The following is a 24,044-nucleotide window of genomic DNA, read 5'->3' as shown; positions in this document are numbered from 1 at the left end:
AGGGGGCCCTGGGCAGTGCCGGCGGGGTACGCGGGTCTCCCAGGCCGCGGAGGGCGGTGCGGGGGCAAAGGGCGCGTCCCCTAGGGCAGTGGTCTCCAAACTTCTTTGATCGCGCACCCCTATCAGTAAAACACTTTTGAGCAGGCGCCCCCAATATTGATATGAATGTACATGTGTATGTTTATACTGATATAAACATGCATCTAAATAGAAGTTCTAATAGTTTCTTCCCGCACCCCGATGGATCGCCTGGCGCGTGCCCCTAGGGGAGTGGCTCTCGACCTTAGTACCCTCCAGGCAACCTCGGGAAGATGCTGCTGTCGCGCTCCTTGTTGAGAGCGGGGAAAAGAGCAGAGTTGTGCTGCCACGGCCCTCGGCAAGGCCCCGGCAGGTGGGGGTGTCTGTGACGCCGCAGGTCCCTACTGGAAATCATCCCAGTTGTGTTGTTTGACATGTTTATATTGTTCAGTCTGTTTATTGTTTATGATCAAGTTTAATATGACACCTTGAATGGCGTGGCACCCTTGAACGGATCTCCAGGCACCCCAGGGGGCTGCACCCGCTAGTGTTAAAATAACACACAATGACGACTGTTGGGACAAGCCGAAGGAAAATGGTGATTTTTAGCTTCTCCATTTTACTTCCTTTGTGCATCTGACAGACTTCTGTGCACGCTTGCCAGCTACAAAAGCTGCAGGCAGCTAACCTGGTTTTATTTGTGTAGTTTCTTTGGCATTGCAAAAGAAAGGAAGACGGGGAATTCCTGTAATCTCAGAAGATCAGCATGATATTTGTGGTTAAAGGAAGTTCTTGCATATGCAAATTGATACATAGGAAGCGGAGCATCACATGGGTGCCCCAGTCAGCGTTCAACAATCCTGGGGAAGTGGGGCTGAACTGAGCAAAGCAGCATGTTCTGCGCAGGGCTGCCCAAGATGCTTCTCCACAGACTTGTGTGACCTGATGCCTGCCCGGGGCGCAGGCTAGCTGCGTTCAGTTCAGTAATGTGTGTGCTGTCTGTCTTTGCAGACGTGGCAAACTGCAGAGAGAGTCGGACTTCATAGCCAGTGTAGACAGCAGCTGGATCTCCTGGGGTGTGGGAGTCTTCATTTTGAAGCCTCTGAAGTGGACCCTGTCAAGTGTGCTAGGTGACAGCAAAGTGCCGGAGGAAGAGGAGATCCTGATTTTTGTGGAGCTACTTCAAGTGAGTTTGCCCTGATAATAGGACAAGAAGGTTTGTGAAGGGAGTGGGAGTTGAGCTCAATTTTCACCCATTGTTAGAGAAGGATATGAGTTTAGTATGACACCTTCAGTTATACTTTGAATGCTTGAATTATACTTTGAAACCTGAAAAGTCCTGTGGATGCAGGATATGTTCATACATTCTTAAGCTAATGAAACAGTTTGAGTTGAAAGAGGATTTCTGACTTCGTAGTTTTGCTAAGGTTGACCCAACCTAAAAGTTAAGTACAATTTTTATGGTTCTTTTGGACTGGGGGGGGGGGCAGACTTAAAAAAGAGGTCACTTAAAACCATAAACACTGATGATGTTGGGGGTAGCTGGAATACATAATAGTACTTTCTACCTTCTGAGGTGATTGGATTTCATGTTTGTGCCCTTTCATTTTAAACAAGACACTTCTTCCTCATCCCATCACAGATAACACAGCTGATTCATTTGTTTTGCAGCTTTAAAAAAAAAAAAGGTGTTTGAGTTGTGGCCAAGTTGAAAACATTTACAGGAGCATAGAAAGGTCAGCAGAGTGGTTCACTCACATGATTTGGTAAAGGAAATGAGGAAACTTGCAACCCTAGTTCCTCAGAAACTGAGGAAGAAATGGTCATTCTGTATGCAGTTAGTGGTATAAATGTTTACCTCTTCAAACTTCCATTAACAAAGTTATTTTTCAAACAGCATAAACATTTCCCTCTTCAAAACTCTACACACCTCCGTAGTCTGTCTCCAAACACTAATATTTTCAGAAACATTCCTAGTTTCTGCATATATTGCACAGTAATCTTTTTATATGCACCATAAAAAGAGTCCTAGTTTCTAAACAACAAAAATTGCCACCTCCTCAATGTTTTAAACCAGAGCTGCGATACCAAGAAAATTAGAAACGTCTGTAAAGAGCTGCGTGTGCATGTGGAAGACGGGAATAATTTGATATGGACCAGGAGAGACATTGTATACGAGTTGATATGAGATCTGACAAGCAAAAATCCTTCCTCCTCCTTATGAAGTGTAATGGCTGTGAGAGGTGAAGTGACTCGTCTCTCTGGGCAATACTCCTCTACAGCACCTGGCTGCTGTTTCTGTGCTCCCAGGACCATCCAATGCTGTAGGTTGCAATAAAGGAGCTTTATGTCACTTGGCATGTGAAATATTCCTCATATGTATATCTGGCTTGCACTCTAATGTTATGATTATTTGCCGGCATATGCAGTTTTTCTTGGCCCACATATAAGGAAGGATGTGTCACCTATTGCAGGGCTAGGAAGGAGATCCCTGTGTAAACTGTGACAGTTGGTTTTGTTGCTTTCCTCCAGGAGAAGGCAGAGGAAATGTATCGCCTGTATCAGAACTCGACACTTTCTTCTCACCCTGTTGTTGCCCTCTCAGAATTGCGTTTGCTCTGTGCCAGCATGTGTCCGGACGAGAGGACCTTCTATTTGTTGCTGCTTCAGCTCCAGAAGGAAAAGAGGGTCACAGTCTTGGAACAGAATGGAGAGAAGGTACAGAGTAAAAATGACAGTTTTGGGGTGTGATCCCATCCCTGTCATGCTTCCTGTTTGGCTTTCAGGGTACTTATTTTGATAGCTAAATGTCAGCATCTTCCAGTGGCTGTACCTTGTGGAATTGTCTAGGTTCCCTTATAACAGCGTGTAACCTCTTGGTTCAGGAATAAAACTCCAGAGTGCTCGGGAAGTGAAGGGTCTTAATTCCTCTCAGAAGTTGATAACTTTGTCGTTTAATGTGGTGCTGTTCACCCCCAAAAATTCTATACTGCATAACCTGGTAGGCAATCTGTAGACATGGGTACAGTTCAGCTACTCGGAGCAACATTGCACAGCAGTTTAGGAGAGGAATCGGGAGAACTTCATATCCAGTTGAAAATGCAGGAGGGATTTAGAGAAACTGAATCCAACTCTCAAATAGGAATAGGGCCACAACTTTGGGGAGTACTACTGCAACTCTGACAAAGTGATTACAACCTAAGTTTCACTTCTGATCTAAACAGTGGCATTTCTGTTAGCCCTGTGCTCTTTAAATAGCAGCCGGGGTCATTGTCTGAATAGTATTTGGCAACTTCGCATTTGAAAAAGTCGTGCAAACCCAAAGCAATCAATGCTGAATGAGAAGAGCATTTCTGAAATTGCAAACATGACTCCTGCAGCTTTTTGCTTCCTTAGGAGCAGCCCAGCTCCATACGGGTACAGCTGAATCCTGTTCAGTTTGTGATTTTTGTACGGGATTGTAGCACGGCTGGCCTTTGTCCTTTTTCAGTCTTGGGGTCATTAGTGTCCCTTTCAGTATTGTGGTGGCAAAATGGCTACAGGACTCTTGTAAAAAGGCCGTGTAAAGATGAAATCCGTCTCCTCAATGTAGCTGTCACATTACAGATTCCTGCTTGGTGGATCACAACTTCAGCAGGACAGCAACTCCAACAGCTTGTTCCTCTTTCTAGATTGTAAAATTTGCCCGGGGTCTTCACACCAAAGTGTCCCCAGTTAATGACGTGGACATCGGGGTGTACCAGCTGATGCAGAGTGAGCAGCTGCTGTCACGGAAGGTGGAGTCCCTCTGTCAGGAAGCAGAGAGGTAATGAGTGTATTATTTGGCTCTAAGGAAAAGCTGCTTGTGAACTGCAGCTTCTTGCTCACATGTGATGTCCTAGATCACCTTGTTCGTGTTACTATCTAAAGTCAAGGGATTTCTCTGATTTGCCTATCAGAGTTCCTTGTTTTTACCTTTTGTCCCTCTATTCAGCCATGTGCATTTTTCTGTCCTTGGATGCACCCCAGCTTTTTGTCATTTCGTACAAGGTGTCTTGGATAGTGCTTACATTGTTTATAGAGTGCATTGGGTTTGAGCCTGTTGCAGCTGGTAGCACAGGCATCTTCAGGGCAGAAGAATGGAAGGGAAGCCAGCTGTTTTGTGAACCCTCTCCTGCATGTGATTTGATTTAATTTCTCCTTTTCTGGACTTCCAGGTGTAAAGAAGAGGCCCGAAGTGCTTGTCGAGCTGGGAAAAAACAGCTGGTAAGTGGTGCTGCTTGATTCTTGCTGTTTAGGAGATGTGGTCTTGGAACTGCGATGTGAACAGCGTCCAAAGTTCAGTGTTGCATTCAAGCCATTCTGTGATCTGCCAGGTTTGCTGAGGCAGGGGGGCTTGATTCATATGAGATGCCCTCTTTGTGAGAATACTCACTGGGAGTGAGATGTACACGAGTGATGGAAGATGCAGCCTAAAGCCAACTGTGATGTCTTCCTTCCTGTGCTTGGGATAGTTGTTTAGAGAAGGGATTTATTTGACTGCTGCGTGGTTTCTGATCTGTTTCTGCATCTTTTTCTTCTAGGCACTTAGATGTTTAAAATCAAAGCGAAGGACAGAGAGACGGATTGAAGAGCTCCATTCTAAGCTGGATACAGTGCAGGGTATACTGGATCGTATATATGCTTCACAGACAGATCAGATGGTAATGTACACAGTGTGGTATGGTGGAGCAGCCAGTAGTCCTTTCTTGGCTCAAGAGATGTGTCCCCATGAAAGTGAAATATCTTCTCTCTCCCCCTACCCCCCATTTAGGTGTTTAATGCCTACCAGGCTGGAGTAGGAGCTCTGAAACTGTCCATGAAGGATGTCACTGTGGAGAAGGCAGAGAACCTGGTGGATCAGATTCAGGAGGTAAAGTAACTGAAATGAGATGCTTGAATAATAGCTTGTGACTGAGCGAGAAAATGCTGGTGCCTGTGTTAGACATGTTTTCCAAATCTTTGCTTGAGGCACCTGACAATTATGTCTGTACGTGCCTCCTGTTTCTAGGGTGGCTCAATTTTTTTTTTTTTTTTAATGAAAGTGATATAAATCACCATTTTACTCTTGATTTTAATCAGGAAACCTTGGTTGTAATTTTTACATTTGTGTTTACTTCCTTAAAGGAAAGCTCTGTCGCACTGATTTGGTAGCCGTTAAAGCACATTTATAGAGCAAGTTTTTGCCTAAATTTGGCATATCTTCATGTTATGGAGAATACCACCTACTAATTTATGACTCCTGTCAAGATTGGGATGGAAACTTGTGCATTTCATTGCATTCTAACAAAAACTTATTTTATTTAAATCATCTTAAGTGTGCTAGATTCATAAAAATAAGGTGTGAGGGATTTTTTTTAGGCTAAACTTTAGGATTTCTTTGTGGCTCCTGTGTTCACATCTTAAATCAAGCGAGAATCTCAGCTTATTGCTTTATTCATGGATTGGAAGAGGGAAGGTTGTTTTTTCTGTTTTGACAATCTCCTTATCCATCTCTTATTTCTGAAAAATGTAGCAACTAAACTGACCTAGTTGAGTGAACTGAAATCAAGAAAATAGTCCCTCTGCTCCTGCAGGAACAGCCATTCATGTCAGACTATATTTTCACTTCCACAAATTCTTGTCCCAGATTCTAAAACTGTGATTTGCACCAGCCTTTTAAAACGTTGGGAGCAAACACAGTGATCAGTATTCGTATTTTAGTTAATGTTTATTTGGATGGTTTGTAAGAAGCTTAGGCCTTAATACATTTGCTGTAATTCTAATATAAAATTAGTATAATTTGCATTCTGCCCATCAGTTGCATCCTTGATCTTCTATTAAATCGATTCTCACATTAATCTCTCAGCTTGTTAATGTTTTGCAACTTATCTGTGACATTAGCCCTTTAGGTCTTTCAGTGCTGATAGATGCTATCTATAAAGTCCCTTTTGTAGTCTTCTATTTAACTTCATCAAGATCAGCTTTGAGCATTGTATTTCAAGGCTGCACACTGTTCCTTCTCTTTGCAGCTTTGTGATACCCAGGATGAAGTTGCCCAGACTTTGGCAGGGGTGGGAATCAATGGTCTGGGTGAGTACACGCCTTGCACAGGCTTCTCATCCTTTTGCCTACCACCACCCACAAATGACCGTGCTGCTGGCTCTCCTTCCTCAGAGTGTAGGCAGTTGTTCTCAGCAGTTCGGAGGAAGGAACTGGTCATTTGTTATGGAGGGAGAAAGATTTAACAGGGTCGTTCTGTATGTCTCTGCTAACTTCTACTGATCTGCTGAGCCACTTGCAAATGGAACATGGACTCCCTTAAACACATGCATGTGTGAAAGTGCCAGTGACCCTCAGAAGTTGTGTTGTGAACACTTGATTAGGATGGTATCATTAGTTCTAATTGGGGAGGCCCCTCTCTTCTTGTTTGTTTCATAGCACTTCCACTGTGTCATTTATTTATCTTTTCTGGAACACTTTCCCCATCCCCTTGGCACCTCCACCTTCCCTAACATACAGGCTTCTGCAGTGACTCTTCCTTAGCCTGAAGTCTGGCTGTACCTCCAGGTGCTTAAAGATGTAGAGTTCTGCCACCCCAAGGGATTGACGGTTTGTTTTCTTTGACCGGCAGAGGCTGACACTGAGGAACTTGAGAAGGAGCTAGATAGTCTTCTTGTGGACTCGACAAAAGAGACTCTGGATCTGCCTCCCATGCCCCAGAAGCCTCTGCTTACCACCATTTCTGATGCAGATCTTGAAGCTGAGTTGGAGAAACTCTCTTTTTCAGACAAAGGTATGCATAGATGCCAGCAAACAGTCTTACTTGTGTGTGTGCTGTTGGGAACAGACACAACCAAGGGTCTGCATTCACAACCTGTATGGTAGAGTGTCTAGCATTACTGTGTTGGAAACTGGTGACCTCTGGCAGTCTGGGCATAGAAGACAAATGTGCTGTGGGTCCAGGAGTCTTCTTCATGTTTCGTATCTGTATAGGTCAGGCTTAAAAGTTGAGGCACAGCAGAGTGAGCAGTGTAGGGTGGAGAGGAGAGCTTGGTCTCATGAGGTCACTGTTGTACCTACTCTGTGGACAGTGACTGCTGAATTTATGGCTGAGAATATGGAAATGCCATAGAGCAAGGGAATGTCCTCCTCTCTTCAGCCTTCATACTGTGGGATAGGAAAGTATGCTGCAACAAGGTGTGTTGTGCATAATTCCTTTTAAAAATAAAGCGCCCAGAAAGCTGCATGAGGTTACCTCGTGTGTATTCAGTGGTTTTTATCTAACCAAAAGCTCTCGAGAGGGCCAGGATGACTCAGTACCTAAAATACTGACTTCTCAGCGAAATTCTTGAATAAGCTACATCCCATATCTTTTCTTATAGGGCCTTCATTGCTTCCTGCCTCCCATCTTGTAGGCACAGGCTCAGTGGGCCTTAAAGTTAATAACCCACAAAAAACCTGTACTGGATCAGATGCCTAGTTCCTTTTGTCTCAAGTAGGAGTAAATTTCAGGTGCTTCAGATATTCTTTTGTTGAAGACAGATTATAGAATGACCTGTCCATTGTATAGTTAGTAATTACCTTTTCTGGACTGAAACTTGAACATTACATGTTTAGAAATATCACTCTGGCCTCCTGTTTAACGCTTTTGAAACTGAGACCATTCCTCAGTTCTGTATAAGTACATAATTTTTTCTCGTCTCTATTGTCTTTAGGTTTAGCTGGTCTCTAACCCATCCTGCTGCTAAGCATTCACTTGTCGTCTTTCTTTCTTCTTTGCATCTTCCTTTGTAGGTGTGGCACAAAAGACTGAATCTACTTCCTCTGAACCCAAAAGAGTGGTGGCACTGGATCTCTGAAGATACAACAGCACCTGCTGCTGTGATTTGAGAATAGTCTTAAGATTGCTTAAATAGTGACCATAATTTTAAAGAGTTACTTTGGACGGTGAGCTAACACCCTTCTCTTTTTACGGGATATCACTTGCTAAGTGACATGATCTACTGCCATGACCATCCACCCTCTCTGGAACTGATACCAGCTGGTGTTGCTGTCATCTTAGTGCCAATATCTACAGTTTGACTGTTTATCCCAAGTCGCCTTCGGTGTTCATTATTTTCCTGGTGAGCTGTCTTCCCTGCTGGAATTACAGCCCTCGCTGTTATGTCCAATGAAGATGAGAGCTCTACTTCATAACTGCTTGATTTTGTTACAGCTGATGTTGAGGAGAACCTGAAAAGCAGCAGTATCGCAGTTGCTCAACGTCTGGCTAGTTGTGTGGTTGTGTAAAACATTTGGCACATTACATATATACTGTCCTTAACAGTCGAGTGTCTGCAATAAGCTTGCACACCTGTCAATAGTGCTACCTATCTTTTCCTATTTGTATTTGCACGGTTGTGGACAACTAGACATGTGACTCTTTAACTGTAGGAAACTTTGTTCTCGTTGCCACAAGGGGGCAGCAGTTGCCAGCACAAAATGACACTTGTTCCTCTTTCTGTAATAACAAGGCCTTAAAAAGAGACCTGCAAAGGGCTTAAAAATTAAGGTGTTGCTTTTTATGCTGTGATGAGAGAGGCCTGCAAAGCTTATTTAAAAAAAATAAACTACTTAGTTTGTGTTTTGGGGTTGGTTTGTTTTTTTTTAACCTGTGAAAACAGCAGGTAATTTAAGTTTTACCTTCCCTGTTCGTTGCAGATTTTTAGGAGTCAGAGGGGGATTAAATAAGAGGGGGGGTTTTTGCACTACCAGGGAGTACTTGGGGGGGTATAGTAGTTTTCTCCAAAGTGTATGGGGGCTCTTGAATCCTTCAAACAATGCAACTCCTTCCCTTCAGTTCTCAGTCTTGAGGCATAACGCTACGAGTTGAGCTAGAGGAGAACTGCATTTTTAATGTACACAACCCAAGCAGCACCTTTATTCATCGGAACAAAGTGCAGTCTTTTTGTCCCCGTTTGCAGGTCACTTTTACTATGCTTATCACGTACACAAAAGAGGGTAAACCTGACTAATCATGCTTCAGTTGCTTCCAGTGGGACTGGGTGACCTCTTTTGGGAGAGGCAGATGTTTCCACCTGTGCTCTGTGTATCCTGGCTCCTGATGGGACAGCCATAGTGGGGTTGGGACCAAACACATGTGAGCCTGAGGAAGTCTATGGGGTTTCACTGAGTAGGTGTTTGTTTGTAACTGGTGTCCTGCTTCTGTCCCTCCTTTGAGGTAGAATGTATTATTTTTTTGTACTAGTTTCATGCCTGCCTCTGCTACCAGTAGCTGCCCACTTCCCAGGGCACACAAAGGACAGGTTGCTTGAACTAGCAGTAATGAGTCATGGAATAATAATGGAAGCAGGGGAAAAGGAGCTCTAGACCTAGCCCAGCTTCTGGAGATGAGAGAGAGAACTGCCAGGGAAGTAACTTCAATGCGCTGCATCTGAACAGTCGGCTCCTCTACCCCATCCCCTCACCAACACCACTACTATTCCTGAGTGCAAGCTCCTCAGAGGGGCAAGGTGCAGCAGGTAAGCAGTTCACGTGAGCTAAAAACAGAATTGGAATCACAGTAAATACCATCGGTGTGTTCCTTTCCTTTCTGTACAAAAACGGGAAAAAAGATTGCTGTTGTTTTTTCTACCTGTCATGTAATAAAGGGAGGAAAAATCAAGAGTGTATTGTGCTTTTTTCTCTGCATATTCCATTGATTATCTTGGTATTAATGCAGCTCCAGCTGTGCTGCTGTTTCTGGAAATGTTGTCTATTAAATACAAATAGGCAGGTCCTTCAGCTTTGATCTTAAAAACCAAGCCATGAATAATCAATGCACCAGCCAGCTCTATTTACCTGAAGCCTGGCTGCTTCTCAGAAAAGCAGCTGTGCTCTGCATTGTCTCTACAACCTGTTGCTTAGAAGAGGCTGCCTGACAAATGACCATTGCTTCTGGGCGTCATGCTGATGTCCAGTTCCACTTGTTCTATTTCTCTGAGAGGCAAGGTTCAAAGTGATGAGAGAGAGCAAGAAAAAATGGGGAGGGTGCAGCCATGCACACACCCACAAATGGGGTGCTTCTACTGCATGTACATATAAATATTTTGCAACAACAACTGTTCTAGGAGGACTGGCACTGGCACATAAGAGTTAAAACCCAGGCAGCTGCTGTCTTACTTGAAGTGGATTGCAATTTTCATGCTTTGACTCCAAGTGGGAATGAAATCAAGCAGGCTAAGTGGAAAAAAAACATCAAGCTGTAACTATGAAAGAAAAAGAGGGAAATGGTGGAAGGGGTAATACATGGATAGCATATTGCTGAAATATGAGGGAGAGAAAATACAAGAACAAGTGCTAATGCGTTGCCATCAAAATGAAATCTTCCCACAGAAGTGCTTTGCAAAATATATACACAGTACCCATTTGATTCTCTACTGAAAGGTCAGCTGCTTCACTCATGAAATGCACAGTGACTTAAGGTGACTGCAGTGCAGATCCTTGGTCCTGCATCTTGGTGGAAAGGCTGTTTCCCTAGTTCCATGGCAATGCATGGGATCTGGATGACTGCGAAACGCAAGAGTGCTCTCTACTAATAAATCTGCATGGCCTGCTCTAGATTTTACTCAAATGCTTCCCATGCAAAAACTTGGCTAGATTATCTTGTGGGCTCCAACTGTATTGTGAGTATCGTGGCTGACGGCAGGGTGAGATTCAGTTCCCAGACAGAACTCTGTGCTGAGACTGCCATATTTTCCTGGGTGCCTTATTTGTTAAAAGACCTAGCAATCTAGACAGGGCCAAGGGAGCACAGTGGGGAATGCCCTATCACAATAACACTGGTGCATGGCACAAGGCTGCAGTTTACCAAGGCCCTTTTTTGGGTGGGCTGCATCTATGTTTAACTCACTAAATCTGGACAGCAAAAGCCATACAGCTGGCTGCTTGGACTAGTAGCAGATGTGCAGCTAGTGAGCTGGCTTGGGAACCAGATGCAAAAGGCTTGTAAAGGGATGTAGGTGCCAGGGGGGTGGCACTTTCTTTTAATGGAGTAATGATTTTCTTGGCCCTGTTCTCTCTCTTTCTCTCACCTTCTCATGCACTGAAATCTCCAGCCTCCTGGGCAAAGGGATCCCTCCTGTAAGTACTTAAGGCAATGGAGTTTCAATAGTGGTGGATATAGCCTGTTAATTTTTAACATGTAGCTGCAACTTAGAGCGAGTCCTGATTCCTAATGCAGCAGCATGGCTTGCCTAATGCAAAGGAGGATGGGAGGAGAGTAGCTGGGGTTGGGGCTTGTTGGGGTCACAGTGGGAGTCAATGGGAGGCAGTTCCACTACTAATACTATTCTGCATTGCCATAAAACCCCTCCATTTCTAGCCCTGGTGGTGATGGGAAACTCTCCTCCCTTAAGAGACGAGATGTAAATATAGAGCAAGGCTGTTGAGCCACTTACCCTGCCATGCTGTAGATGAGATGATAAGGTGAGATCACTCTAGCTTTCCCCAGATGCACTCCATAAAGGGGATGGGAAGTGGTAAGTCACTGTTGAATGTCTTGCAATAAGTGTCAGCAATGTTTCTGGGCAGAATACCAAAAACACCCACGACCTGGACTTAGAAGATGTTGGAACGCCAGGGCACGTGGCAGGGGAGCTGTGAGGGGCCCGATCCCTGTTGTGCTAGTGCAGCTTTAGCCACTTCTCTGCCATCTGCTTGGAGGCATGTGCACCAAGCAAAATGCCTTCATGTGCCACACTGGCACACATGCTGGGGGGTTGTCTGCCCCTGATTTGGAGGATCAGGGAACAGACTTCCTTGCAGTGACTCCTGGCTAGTCAGCCCTGTCCTAGAGGTCCCTATCAGCCTGGGAAAGGGACTGTGCTCTAAAGGCACTTGGGTTGAATGCTAATGTAGGAAGAGCTTTTGCTTTCAGTCCATCACTCTGCCGGAGTAGGCTGTAGGGGGCTTAAGACACCCCTTCACCAGGCTTTAAAAAAGGAATGCATTCATACCTGGCGTTCACGGAGAAACTTGTTTGTTTTTTTCTGTTAAAAGTGAACAAACTTAGTCCTGCTATCGAACTACTCACACTCAAGCTGCATTCAACATTTGGGGTTTTCTTAGATAAGAGCTACTCCCTTCGAATCTTAAAAGAGAACACTGCATAACTGCTCGCTCTGATAGGCGCTGTTAGGAGGAAAAGCACCACGAGCAGATTAAACTCTAATACCTGGAGGTCTCTTTATACAGTGGTTCATCTACAGACTTGAACATCTCTTACAACAGAAAGTAAACAACATTATCTAGTATATCTATGTTGGGGTGACAAGGAAATATGAGGCACAGAGGGGAGAATGTCCTGCCTAAAACCATGCAGTTAGGCAGTGGCAGAGTGGGGGGGGGAAACCTGGTTCTCCAGTGTCATATCCACTGCTGCTATAATCTGCTCGTGCTGTCTGCCACTATGAGCATTAACATAACCTGGTTTCCCACCCTGACTGCTGATCTGTTTAATACAAGACCGGTCTGATTGCTCATCACCTCAGCCCCAAAACCTCTTGCCTGTTTCCTGACCTTCCCTACAACCTATACCTTCCCCAGTTTCAGTGGAAGATCCTCCAACCCCATCTAAAAACAAACTGGGCAGGAACTGGCAAATAGGGACCTGGTGTGAGATGAGAAGAGATGGGAAGAGATCTCACCTGAGGGAAATCCAGTGGAAGTTAGCAAGAGAGGGAAGAGCAGAGACAGGAAAACAGTCTGGTGTGTGAGCTGAGAAGCAGAGAGCGTCCATCAGCAAGAGCAGCGAGCAAGCCCAGTTCCTCCTCACATCTGGCAGCAAGTCCCAGCCTGGCCAGTACAAAAGGGACTGACTGAGATTGTACAGCCAGCAAATAGATCAGCAAGAGCTGATGAGCTGCTGAAAGAGGAGGGGGGAGGGAAGCTGGAAGCAGAGCCCACCCACCCTGCACAAGTGCAGGAGGTGAGCACGGGCTCTTTGTGAGCAGCAGGCTGTAAAAGAAAGAAAAGTGTGTGCGCACGCTTTGGAGAAAGGTAGCCGAGAGCTGGGGAGAATGCCAGGCTGTCTGCAGGAGCTTTGGAAAGGAGCAAAAGGTTGGAGCACTTCCTGGGACCAGGAGATCTGGCGGAGCTGCAGGAGTTTGAGAGCCGGGAGAATCACTAACTGCGACACTGGGATGCTAGCAGAGGAGTGACAAAGACATAGCTTTGTGCTGATGGGGACTTAGTGCTGGTGAGATCCCTGAGGACAGCAAGGACACAAAGGGAACTCATGGATGGGCTTTACTTCTCCGGAGAGGGAGACAGGCTGGCGACAATCAATGACACCCTCAGCAGGGAGAGCTGGGTGGAGGAAGCCAACTCAGAGCTGTCCCTTCGGGTGGTGACAGGCGTCCTCCTCTTCCTCCTTATCCTGTCTACCCTCTTGGGCAACACCCTGGTGTGCGCAGCCGTGGTCAAGTTCAGACACCTGCGTTCCAAGGTCACCAACTTCTTTGTCATCTCGCTGGCTGTCTCCGACCTCTTCGTGGCTGTGCTAGTGATGCCCTGGAAGGCCGTTACCGAGGTGGCTGGCTTTTGGCCCTTTGGGGGCTTCTGTGACATCTGGGTGGCCTTTGACATCATGTGCTCCACTGCTTCCATCCTCAACCTGTGTGTCATCAGTGTGGACCGCTATTGGGCCATCTCCAGTCCCTTCCGCTATGAAAGGAAGATGACTTGGCGTGTGGCTTTTGTCATGATCGGGGTGGCATGGCTGCTCTCCATCTTGATCTCCTTCATCCCTGTGCAGCTGCAGTGGCACAAAGCCAGCGAGCTCCTCCCACCCCAAGAGCTGAGCTTCAACATCAGCCAGGAGGAGAACTGCGACTCCAGCCTCAGCCGGACCTATGCCATCTCTTCCTCCCTCATCAGCTTCTACATCCCGGTTGCCATCATGATTGTGACATACACACGGATCTTCCGCATTGCCCAGCACCAGATTCGCCGCATCTCCTCCCTAGAGAGGGCAGTGGAGCATGCCCAGAATTGCCACAGCAGTGACTGTTCACATGAGGCCTCCTTGAAGAACTCTTTCAGAAAGGAGACCAAAGTCCTCAAGACCCTCTCCATCATTATGGGTGTCTTTGTCTTCTGCTGGCTGCCCTTCTTTGTGCTGAACTGCATGGTGCCTTTCTGCAACTTCAGTCAGCATGAACCTGGTGAGCTGCCTTGTGTTAGTGAGACAGTCTTCAACATCTTCATCTGGTTTGGCTGGGCCAATTCCTCCCTCAACCCCATCATCTATGCTTTCAATGCTGACTTCAGGAGAGCCTTTGCCACCATCCTAGGCTGCAGTCGCCTCTGCCCCAGCAACGCAGTGGAGACGGTGAACTTCAGCAATGAGCTGGTCTCCTACCACCATGACACCACCTACCAGAAAGAGGTGGTGACCCTCAGCTATCCGCACATCCTCCCCCATGCTGCCATGCAGGCAGAAGACCATGAGGTGACTTTCGACAAGGTGTCTCAAATTTCCCAGACCTCCCACAACAACCATCCCAGTCCTGTCTTACCTGCTGTGGTCCACGTGGAGTGTGAGGTGGCTGTATCACTGGGGAAGATCACGCCATTCACCCCCAGTGTCATGGGTTGAAAGGGGACTGGGGGCAGGGAGCATGGGGAGGGCAGACACAGCAGACGATACCCTGCTGCAATCAATCAGTTTCTGGGGAATGTGACAATGCACAGAGCAGTTATGGGGAGTGGGGGTTGCATGGGGTCATCTTTCCTGTCTTTCTGGCATAACCAAAATGACTTGCCAGAGGATCAGAAAGCTCAGGGGATCTGAAGTGGGGTATGGTGCTTTCCCCTGTACCATTGGGGGTTCAAACCCAGCCCAGGCTGGCACTCAGTGAAAGCTTCAGGTGGCCTTTGATTCACTTTCATATTCTGAAAGTACAGTAGAGAACTAGGCCCCAATTTTACGGGGAAGAGGCTGAATGTGGTGGCTTTATTGCTCAGCCCTATTCTCAGTCATACTACTGTGTCTTGCTCCCTTTCTTAGTTTTTTCTCCTCCTCTTTCACCCATGGTCTCTCCAAACTTCCTTCCTCCCTGAGTACTCTCCTCACTGTCTCAGTCGCTGTCTCATTTCAATAACAATTGCTTTTAAACATTCTCTCTCTCTTTTCACTCACCTGTACTTTTTAATTAGCATCATCTTTGCATATTCAAACTTGAGTCTAGTAACTCCAGTGTCATGGTGGAAATGCCACGGGAGCAGCCCCTTGCCTTTCACTGCAAAAAGGTGACAAGGGTTATTTTAGCAGTGTGTTTTGATAGGTACTTATTTAAACATTTGCAGCAGAAAACATTGCATGTCCATGCCCCCCTGAATCCAAGGCATCTGCAGCTCCTTGGCACTGCCAAAACGCCTTGTCGTCTTTCTCCCCAATAAACCTTAACAAAGAGAAAAATCAGAAGGTGATAATTATAGTGTAACAGTAATTATTAAATACAGCCCAATTACAGTCAAGTCACAGCACAGTGGGCGTGGGAGAGGAGGAGCACACTGTGCTCCTGGGGTCGTTATTACAATTTCTCTGTGAAAGCATGGATAGGACTGACTGTTGCTCATAACCAGCTCAGAATAGCGGCAGGGCGGCGGTGGGAGAGTGGTTAAAGCAGGAGTTAGGCTTTCAAGGCTGTATCCTCTTGGAGAAAGTATATGTGATTCACTTACATCCTTGCGCAAGACCCAGACCAAAGTGAGTCCTAGCCTGGTTGAGTCCTTGGGGTATTTAGTGGGTTATGTGTGATAACGAGTAAGTAAGGTCCTCTCAGAGTGGACTTCCTAATGGCCCATGGGAGTCTGAACTCCAGGGGAGTGGTCTCTGCCTGTTAGAGGCGGGTGGGACAGGGGCCAGAACTGCGTTTCTACTGCTGACCTAGGCAGATCATTTAACCTCTCCCTCTTGGTTTCTCTGTCTGTAATGAGTCTAATAATACCTACCTCACAGCAGTGTTGTGAGGCACAATTATGAGCATGCATGAAATATTCTGCAAAGGGTGCTTAGCAGATAGCATCATTACCTCTGACAAAGGTTGGGTAAACCTGCAACACACCAGACAAGAGGACTCGGCCCTTTTGACCTGGAGCTGACCAGACAGGAGCGCATGAGCAGAGCTGGGGGATAAAAAGAATGTTTGTCTGCATTGAAATAGAGGGTGTTTCAAATAGCCTTTCGAGGTTCTTTGGGTAAATCTGAGATCTATTATTAGACCAACTCAAATAGTTGGAAAAATTCTTCTTAGTAAGCTTTCGGGTATAAATACCAACACAGCCACAACCTATACCCCTGTCAACTAGCCCGTGTGTGTTTTACTTGAGCCCTTGCGTGCATGCTGGGATGAGGTGGCAGTGGCAAAGGTTCCTTCTCCCATTCCCGGAGGCTGGTTCTTTCCTCCAGTGTCTGTTCATTCCTCCAGCTTGTATCGCAATGCTTGTTTTGTGGCCTGGCAACATGCACCAGTGATTGATCCCTTCCTTGGTTTTGCAGTAGAATAGACAAGAGAATAACTATAAACTGGACTCATGGTCACTGGGACACTGGCCTCTTTGTGCAAGAGAGACTTCCGATGCCCCTGCTGGGATATGGACAGCAACTTCAAAACCACACGTATTTCTGTGTTGTGCTAAGGTTTTTCTTAGTCTGGCAAAAATACACCTCATTCCTCTCTATGCAGGGTGGTTTTCTTTGGGTTTTGCTGCAAAAAATGATGGGAATGGGTGGGGTACACAGGCAGAAGAACAGAAGAATGTGATATACCAGGATGCAGGATTGAGGCAACACTTCCAATCATCTGCTGAGGCCACCCTCAGTATACCTGGGGAACCTCACAACAGTGCAAGGAGGTGTTGCAAGGAAAGCATTCAAGTCTCCTTCCAGGGTCCAGTACATTGGCTCCCACAAGCCACAATTCCCAGCAAGTATGCCTTTCCTCTGTGTAGTTTCACCTGAATGGTGTTGGGCTTCTGGCTCTTAGGAAGCAAAGTATCTGAGCCAAACCTATTCCCATTTGGTACTGTCCTTGTTCGCTGCCCAGCTCAGCCTTTTGGGTCTTGGGAGGACACCTCTCGAAGATAAAATGGTAAGCAAAGTCCTTCTCATTTGTGGTTTCAGTCTGATGCTCTTGGATGATTTCAGCCAAGTTGTACGTTGCCTTCTGCCTCAGTTTTCCCCTGCAGTTTCACTGGGACACAGATTCCCCATGATTTCCACCCTAAGCACTTGTGATGTGCTAGGATGCACTACTCAGTGGTGAGACGCGTGAGTCCTATTTGTAAACTGCAATGGGACCCTGAGACAGAAACGCTGTCTCACAGCAAGCAGAGAGTTCTTTCCGTCTGTCCTAACAGCTCTTTCATGCTGTGCAGTTTAACAATAGGCTGGTGAGGCTGGATTACAGGAAGAAAATGAAGTGTCCTGTGGTCTGTTATTTGCTCTTGGATATGCAGGGGCTACTTGTTAAAGCAAAAGAATCAGGGAGTCGAGACTCCAAAGTCCGGTTCTGTTCCTATCCCTGATACCGACTTGCAGCAAGACCCTCTTTAAGTCCCTTCACCTCTCTGTGCTGTGTTCCCAATCACAAATTGAGGGTAGCAAGACTGAGTTACCCTCCAGGAAGGCTGTGAAGATTAAATCTTTGAAAAGCATCAGTCTCTCTGCAGTATAAGGATCCAGAGCTATAATTGTTGGGTGCAGAGGGAAAGTGTTCAGAGAGAAAACTAAGAGCAATGGGATGAAATGAAGCAAAAGAAACTTGGAGCTAGCTAACATGGGAATTGCTGGATGTGCTCTCTCTTAGATTGGAACGATATCTTTGGAGAAAACCCCAAACTTCTGGGACCCTTAAAGCTCAACTTATGCCTAGAGAAAATATGGTACGCAAGTGAAGTGCAGTGATTCTGTTATGAGAGTAAGAGAGAGCCTGATGGTTAGACTAGTTTAAAACTTTCTTATTCAGGGGCCAGACAATTAAATAACCTAGAGTAGCATCCCCAGAAAGTGTGTACATGTGGCAGATAGGGACACAGACCCACTCAGCCACAATTCAGAAGGAATTAAAAGCAAAGACTTCTCTCTCCAAAGGGCATTGGATGCCGATTTCAGACCTTGTTCTGCGATTCCTAATGCTCCGAGCTTGACTGTGCCACTGCTTATAGCAGTTGTGCCACACTTTCTGGCATCACTCAGATTATCTTGTTTAGTCCCCTGAATGTTTGTTAAGTGAAGAGAGCTCCTTGAAAGTCGAGAGTTCTCCCTGGCTCCCTTCAGGCACCATTCAAGAGGTTAAACCCATTTTCTGAGGGTCGGCACAGCCAGGTGGCTCACTGGGAAGCAGTATTAAAACCTTAATTTAAATGGAAATCGGGGGCCGCTCTTGAGAGGAACTGACGGGCGACTAGTAGGCCTGAGAACAGCAGAGAGGAGAAGCTCATTGGAAAACTTTATGTGGTGGCAGGGCCTCATCTCCCACCTGTCTCCTGGCTGGAAAGTGAACAACGCTCAGCTAGGCAAGCTTGTCCAGAAGGAACTAGGAGGTGAGGTGGCTAGCCTACCACTGCCGTGACGGAGGAATATTCAGATTTCAGCTGACAGCAAGAAGGGGCTGTCTCTATACCTCTCCCCCTTCAAGGATGGAGGGCTCTCTCTTGTTCTTAAATCCCTGGGACCCTTCCCTAGGCAGGGATGGCTTCTGGATCCCTACCCCCAGTTCATTTCTTCCACACGTGCAAACACATTCTCCAGCCCCTGCCTGCTGCCAGAAGATGGTTTCTGGCACATCGTCCTCCCGTTCTCTGTTCCCCAGCTGGCCTCATGTATTTTTTGTATTTATTCTGCCCAAAGCTCACACTGCGGTGATGAATAGCAAATGGCTGGGTGACATTTAGCGCCATGGGCTTGGTTACCGGGATACACAGGAGAGTGCCCAAAACTGCTGCTGCTCGGGAGGAGCTGCTCCGAAGTCTATCAGACACAAAGGCTCATGATTCATCTCTGTTCCCTGAAGTAAATGCCATTGGAAAGTCTCTTTTGCATTACCTGTCTTCCAAGCCAAGAGGGGAAATGAGGGCTACGGGGTAAGGGAGCTGGTCCTGACCCCAGCCTTTAGGGGGTGAGAGCGCATCTCCTGGGTGTCCAAGCTGACAGAGCTGAATGAACAGAGACGGCAGCTTTCCTTCCGAAGGCAGAATAAGGTCGGCGATGGCTCTGCAGCCACGGAGGAGCAGTTTAAACTGGCCATCACTGCCATCAGGGTTTTTAGCTCAAGTGAGGGAGGCTTGTGCTTCTGAATCCAAAGTCCAGGGTTAAGCCCCATGATAATCCCTAACAGGTGATTAGGGCAGTGTTTTTACACACCCAAACCTAGCCCAGGAATCATTCATTAACTAAAACCACTGCCCAGTCACAGGACTACCAGGAAGGGAAAGCAGCCCCTCCCCAACCTACAGCTCTCTAGGATTAACCATGCATTGCTCTGTGAATCACTGATAACATAAGCATGTTGCCTGACTGTTGGGCAGAAAGAGATAGCTAGAGGCTGCTGTTGCAGTAGCTTTGAAATCTGCTGGGGTGAGTAGATAGACGGGGGAGTAGAGCCTACTGCCATGCTTTCCCACCAGGGCTATGGAAGTGTGGTCAGGGACTCTGGGGAAAGATGTACCATCCCAGTCACGAATGGGAATAGTGAGAAAGGAAGCAGAACGCAGCCTTGGAAGGGATGGGAACAAGGCAGAAACTGGGGAGCACACGGCTGACATGCTTTTTCTGATCCGGCTTCTGGGACTAGTCAGAAATCAGCCTATTTAGATCATCACTGCTCCCAAGCTGGTTTCCACATTGGAGTCATTAGATGCAGGAGTCTCATCAGGCAGGGGCAGGGGCTCGTCTCTAAGGAAAGCAAAGCCTCCAGAGGAATCAAGGAACTGGCAGAGGGTCTCTGGCCTCTTGAAAGAGCCTGACAGAGGCTCTTGTGAAATCACAGGCCCAGCTTATTCAATCTGTATGGTAATTGGAAGTAATCAACATGGTTGAAGGGGAGAGGCAGGAGAGATTAACTCTTCTTAGATGCTTCAGGCCAAAATATAGACTAATATCTCGTAGCTGGGGTGGGGAAGGAAGTATTTAGCATATTGGAGAGTAGACAGGGAATCTGCTGTGTTCCGGGTTTCTCTGGATGGCAGATGGGGTGTATGTGGAGACTAAAGATGGGAAGATGACGTCCCATGTGGGATATGCAGACCCTTGCATGAACCACTTCTCTCCCAACCTCCTCAGTCACTTTTCTTTTGCAACATTTTGTCCTCATCCAAGCAAAATAGTGAGAAACTGTCGCTGAGCTCCCAGACCGATAAGGATGCATTTGGCTTAGGGCAGAACTTGGGTCTTTGCCCTTGTCCCCAGGCAGATACTGCCTGTGCTTCTTCCAGAAGTCCCTTCGTAGCAGGGCAGTGATTCCCACCAGCAGGAAGGGAAAAGCCAGTCACCAAGTTTGGGAAGCAGCAGTCCATGAAAAATAGCCTGTCAGCCTTAACTTGGATTTGGCAGACAACCCCAGATGCACAGAGAAATGAAGGTGGCAAATGTAGTTCCTAGCTGGGAAGCTACTGAATGCTCAGAGCTGAGGAACTGAATGTGTGGGAGGGAGGAGAAGGGGGAAAGGGGATCAGAGGGGAGCAGGGTGCTCATCTGGGTCCATTTCTTACAAACAAGCCTCTGGATCATTAGGACTCAAATGCAGAATGCACTAACCAGGGATAAATTACTATCCATAAAGGCAAGCATCTGAGAGAGGGACAAAATACAAACTTCTAGCTGGACTTTGAATGAGACCTCAAACCTGGGAACATAAGACAGAGCCACTGAGAGTGGGGGTTACTTTGCAATAAAAAAGTCAGCACCAGGACTGCAGTGGAATGTATGAGCTCTCTTCAGCAGCGTATCCGTGCTTTCAGTCCATTGTCTGAGACGGTAAAACCCTCATCCCTGACATGGGTTCTTAGCTGTTACTGCAGAAGTAATAACGAAGTCATCATTAGTTACTTTTTAGGAACACTTCACTAACGGACTATCAGCTTATTGTGACCGTAACTCAGTTCTTGTGTCTAGAAGGAGCCGTGTTTTAATCGGGTACCGCAGTGTGCCATCTACTGTTCATCTCCGCTCACAGCTAGATTCTGCAAATGCCAGAAAGAGTTGCAGATTGCATAGGATTATTTCCCTGAACTAGAGCCTATGCCACAATGTGGCACAATGGCAGGGCTCAGCGGGGCAGTGATTAACAATCAAATGTATCTGGGTATAGACTTCCCTGCATTTTTTGCCAGGAGTAAAAATCCATCTGGCTCCTACATACACAGCCCATGGATATATTCCTTTCTTCATCTTCGCCTTCACCATCCACTGCTTGTCTCTAGCCATAAGGAGATCTTTCTTTTGCATCCTGTATTTTGCTAAATCCTTTGGTCTTTTGCTCAGCTTTCTAAGAGCTTGCTGGGAAGTCTGAGCAAGCTGCTCCTGCTCCAAATGCTTGTTTAGATGCTGGGGTTTTTTTGTTTGCTTGTTTGTTTTTTGTGCCCAACATTGGGAGTGTAGGATAGCTCCCATTTATTTCATTGAAAGACACACAGCAGCTCTGAAAATTGGCTCAGGTTTTCTTAAGCTGGCCACTGAAAAACGGAGGTGCTCAAAATCAGTGGCTGCTCGTTTGCTTTGTTTCTAATTGCTCTGCCTCCATTTCTCCATCTACAACAAGAGACTGATTGCTGTCCCCCTCCATACAATCCTTTGAGATCCTTGGATGGCATAAACCATATACTATTTATTTTGCCACTTGGAAAATGAGTCAAAGAACAGGTGAATTGTCACCTGTGTGAGATGTTCTTGCCTTGAGGGACTTGTAACCTAACACACAGATCCTGTAAACTACTCTGCAGACACGTACCCCTGTGGACTGAGCTTTAGGAGACTCACTCGGCATGGAATTAGTGCCAGGATCAGACCCTAAAAGTCTGGATGGGTGCAATGGTGAACATGTAGTTGAATGCAGTCATCACAGTAGAAATGCTCCGTGAAGCAATGCAAGTTTGAAGTCTGTCTAGACTGCCTGAGAAAGTACTTCCAAATGTTAGAACTGTTCACAGGTTAGAATTAGAATTGTTTCCATAACCCAGATGTGATGGTGGACTATGTTCAAGTGCTCTTGTGCATTTCAGACCACAATTTCTCTCCTTATTTTGACGATACTCTTTTTTTGACCTGGGTGGCCCAAAGTTTAGGATCCTGCAGGTAAGAAAATAAGTTGGTGATGGAACTGGGCATTTCTTTGATGCAGTCCTGCTTGTTCAGAGGTTTCCTGGAAAACAACAGCAGCCTGACAGCGAGTCCAAGTCCCTTCTTCTCAGGACTTTGTTCCCAGTACAATCAGAACAAGCATTAGGGTGGGAGCTTCTTTTCTCTCTTCTTTCCCCCCCACCCCTCATTTTAAAGAAACGTTAGCTAGTAAAAACCCTCTGCCCAGAGATGCCTTGCATCTGACTTGGGTGATCGTCTGACTTGGACGATAGCACGTGCCTGTGTCTGAGGGGACAGAGCTCGTTTCAGTTATCTGGCTCCGCAAAAGAGATCCGCTGTTTCTCACCACTGTGAATGAAAACTGGCGGCTGCACCACCCAGTTCCAGCATGGTTTAATCCAATCCTTACCAGTATCACGACTGATTAGCAAAATGGCAATAGGTAGAAAATGTGTTTGCTTGGCATTTTAGAAACCAACTGATTCAATTCCAATTTTCAAACACTTAAAGGCCAAAATACTTAGGGGAGCCTCTGGCATGGTATGGTGACTGCCTGTTACAGATTTCTGTGGCAGTACATCTCCATGCATTACTTTTTTCTGGTTCTGCAGTCTGCGCCCCATCCTGCCATGCTGCACATTGTGGGTAGGGATGGAAGCCACTGAGCACGTACGAATTCACAAACTGTTTGCAAGTCCACGTGGCGCGATTCTTTCCAGTCTGATTCTCCGACGGGTGTAACAGTAAGTCCTGACCCGTCACTGGAGGCAACAGGCTGGTAAATGATGCAACCCTGAGAGTGGCTTACAAAGCTTTCATTGAAGGAGAGATGTTCACAGACTTCTAAGGAAAACTGTTTGCATAGAGTGATTTTCCCTGGAAGCAGCTGACTCTGCATCAGTCAGAGTTTTTGGGCAAGGGAACGATTACCCAGCTTGACTTCTCCTTGCTGACTCGTGGGGTTGCAGGACCAGGCCTGCAAAGCCTGACTTGCCCCAGTCCTGCTCTGAGAGGCGGTGCTCAGACTCCAGCTCAGAGGCAAGCGGGGAGAGCGGTGCTTGGGGCTGGAGAAACGCAGGCAGTGGAGGAGCTGGCAGCACCGCTCTGGGCCCGTGACCGCAGAAAAATTCTCCTTGCAGAGTGCTGGAGCAAATCGTGGTGCACAACACAAGCGTGCTACCGCGTCCTGCCCAAGTGGCTCCTGTCTGCAGGCAACCAACCTGTCCCTTCTCCAGAGGAGAGAGGGAAGCTGGGGGGGGGGAGGAGTAGGCCCCAAACTCCTCCAAACCAGGCCAGGCTTCTCCTCCGCGCTGCGCGCCCCTCCGGCCTCAGGTTGCCGTCCTGGGAGGTTTTCCCAGTTACGCATCACGGTGCGTCGCCTTCACGGCAGGAAAGCAAGCGCATTTTTAAAACCCCGCTGCGTAAACCGGATTCAACAGGCAGAGGCGCGCAAGGCCCGAGCTTTGCCTGGCAGCGTCTGGACGAGACTCCCACGGGCGAATACTGATTTTAATGCATGCCGCTTCGTCCGTCTGTCAGCACCCCCACCTCTTGGAGGTTTCCATCTCGTCCCTGCGAGGCAGGAGGGGCTACCCTTCCCCCTCAGGGCCGGGTAGGGCCGGCTATGTTCCCCCGCACCGCGGGGCGGCGCAGGCTCGGTGCCGCGCAGCCGCAGTCCGGGCCG

The 24,044-nt window shown here is 46.9% G+C and overlaps 2 protein-coding genes across 2 annotated transcripts in view; both read left to right on the top strand.

Annotated features, from left to right (window-relative positions):
- The window catches only part of CHMP7 (charged multivesicular body protein 7), a 23,581-nt gene extending 13,903 nt beyond the window's left edge, over nt 1-9,678 (top strand). Inside the window, exons 3-11 of the mRNA XM_019556546.1 lie at nt 1,030-1,204; nt 2,551-2,736; nt 3,690-3,823; nt 4,215-4,263; nt 4,581-4,700; nt 4,811-4,909; nt 6,048-6,108; nt 6,650-6,811; nt 7,813-9,678. Coding sequence (XP_019412091.1) covers nt 1,030-1,204; nt 2,551-2,736; nt 3,690-3,823; nt 4,215-4,263; nt 4,581-4,700; nt 4,811-4,909; nt 6,048-6,108; nt 6,650-6,811; nt 7,813-7,877 — 1,051 coding nt within the window. The 3' untranslated portion in view covers nt 7,878-9,678. The remainder of the gene's footprint in view (nt 1-1,029; nt 1,205-2,550; nt 2,737-3,689; nt 3,824-4,214; nt 4,264-4,580; nt 4,701-4,810; nt 4,910-6,047; nt 6,109-6,649; nt 6,812-7,812) is intronic.
- A 2,498-nt stretch (nt 9,679-12,176) lies between these two features.
- Nucleotides 12,177-15,703, top strand: LOC109324566 (D(1) dopamine receptor-like). Its single transcript, XM_019556583.1, has one exon. The coding sequence runs from the start codon at nt 13,295-13,297 to the stop codon at nt 14,654-14,656; it is 1,362 nt and encodes a 453-aa protein (XP_019412128.1). The 5' UTR covers nt 12,177-13,294; the 3' UTR covers nt 14,657-15,703.
- Nucleotides 15,704-24,044: the final 8,341 nt, after the last annotated feature.

This window comes from Crocodylus porosus, unplaced genomic scaffold (genome assembly GCF_001723895.1).
Source record: "Crocodylus porosus isolate Cpor-Errol unplaced genomic scaffold, CroPor_comp1, whole genome shotgun sequence".
Classification (NCBI taxonomy): domain Eukaryota; kingdom Metazoa; phylum Chordata; order Crocodylia; family Crocodylidae; genus Crocodylus; species Crocodylus porosus.
Note: the sequence above shows the minus strand (reverse complement) of the source record. Positions and strands in the feature narration are given on the sequence as shown.

Excerpts from the sequence above, each read along its gene's own strand:
- LOC109324566 (XM_019556583.1), top strand. The coding sequence starts at position 13,295 with ATGGATGGGCTTTACTTCTCCGGAGAGGGAGACAGGCTGGCGACAATC.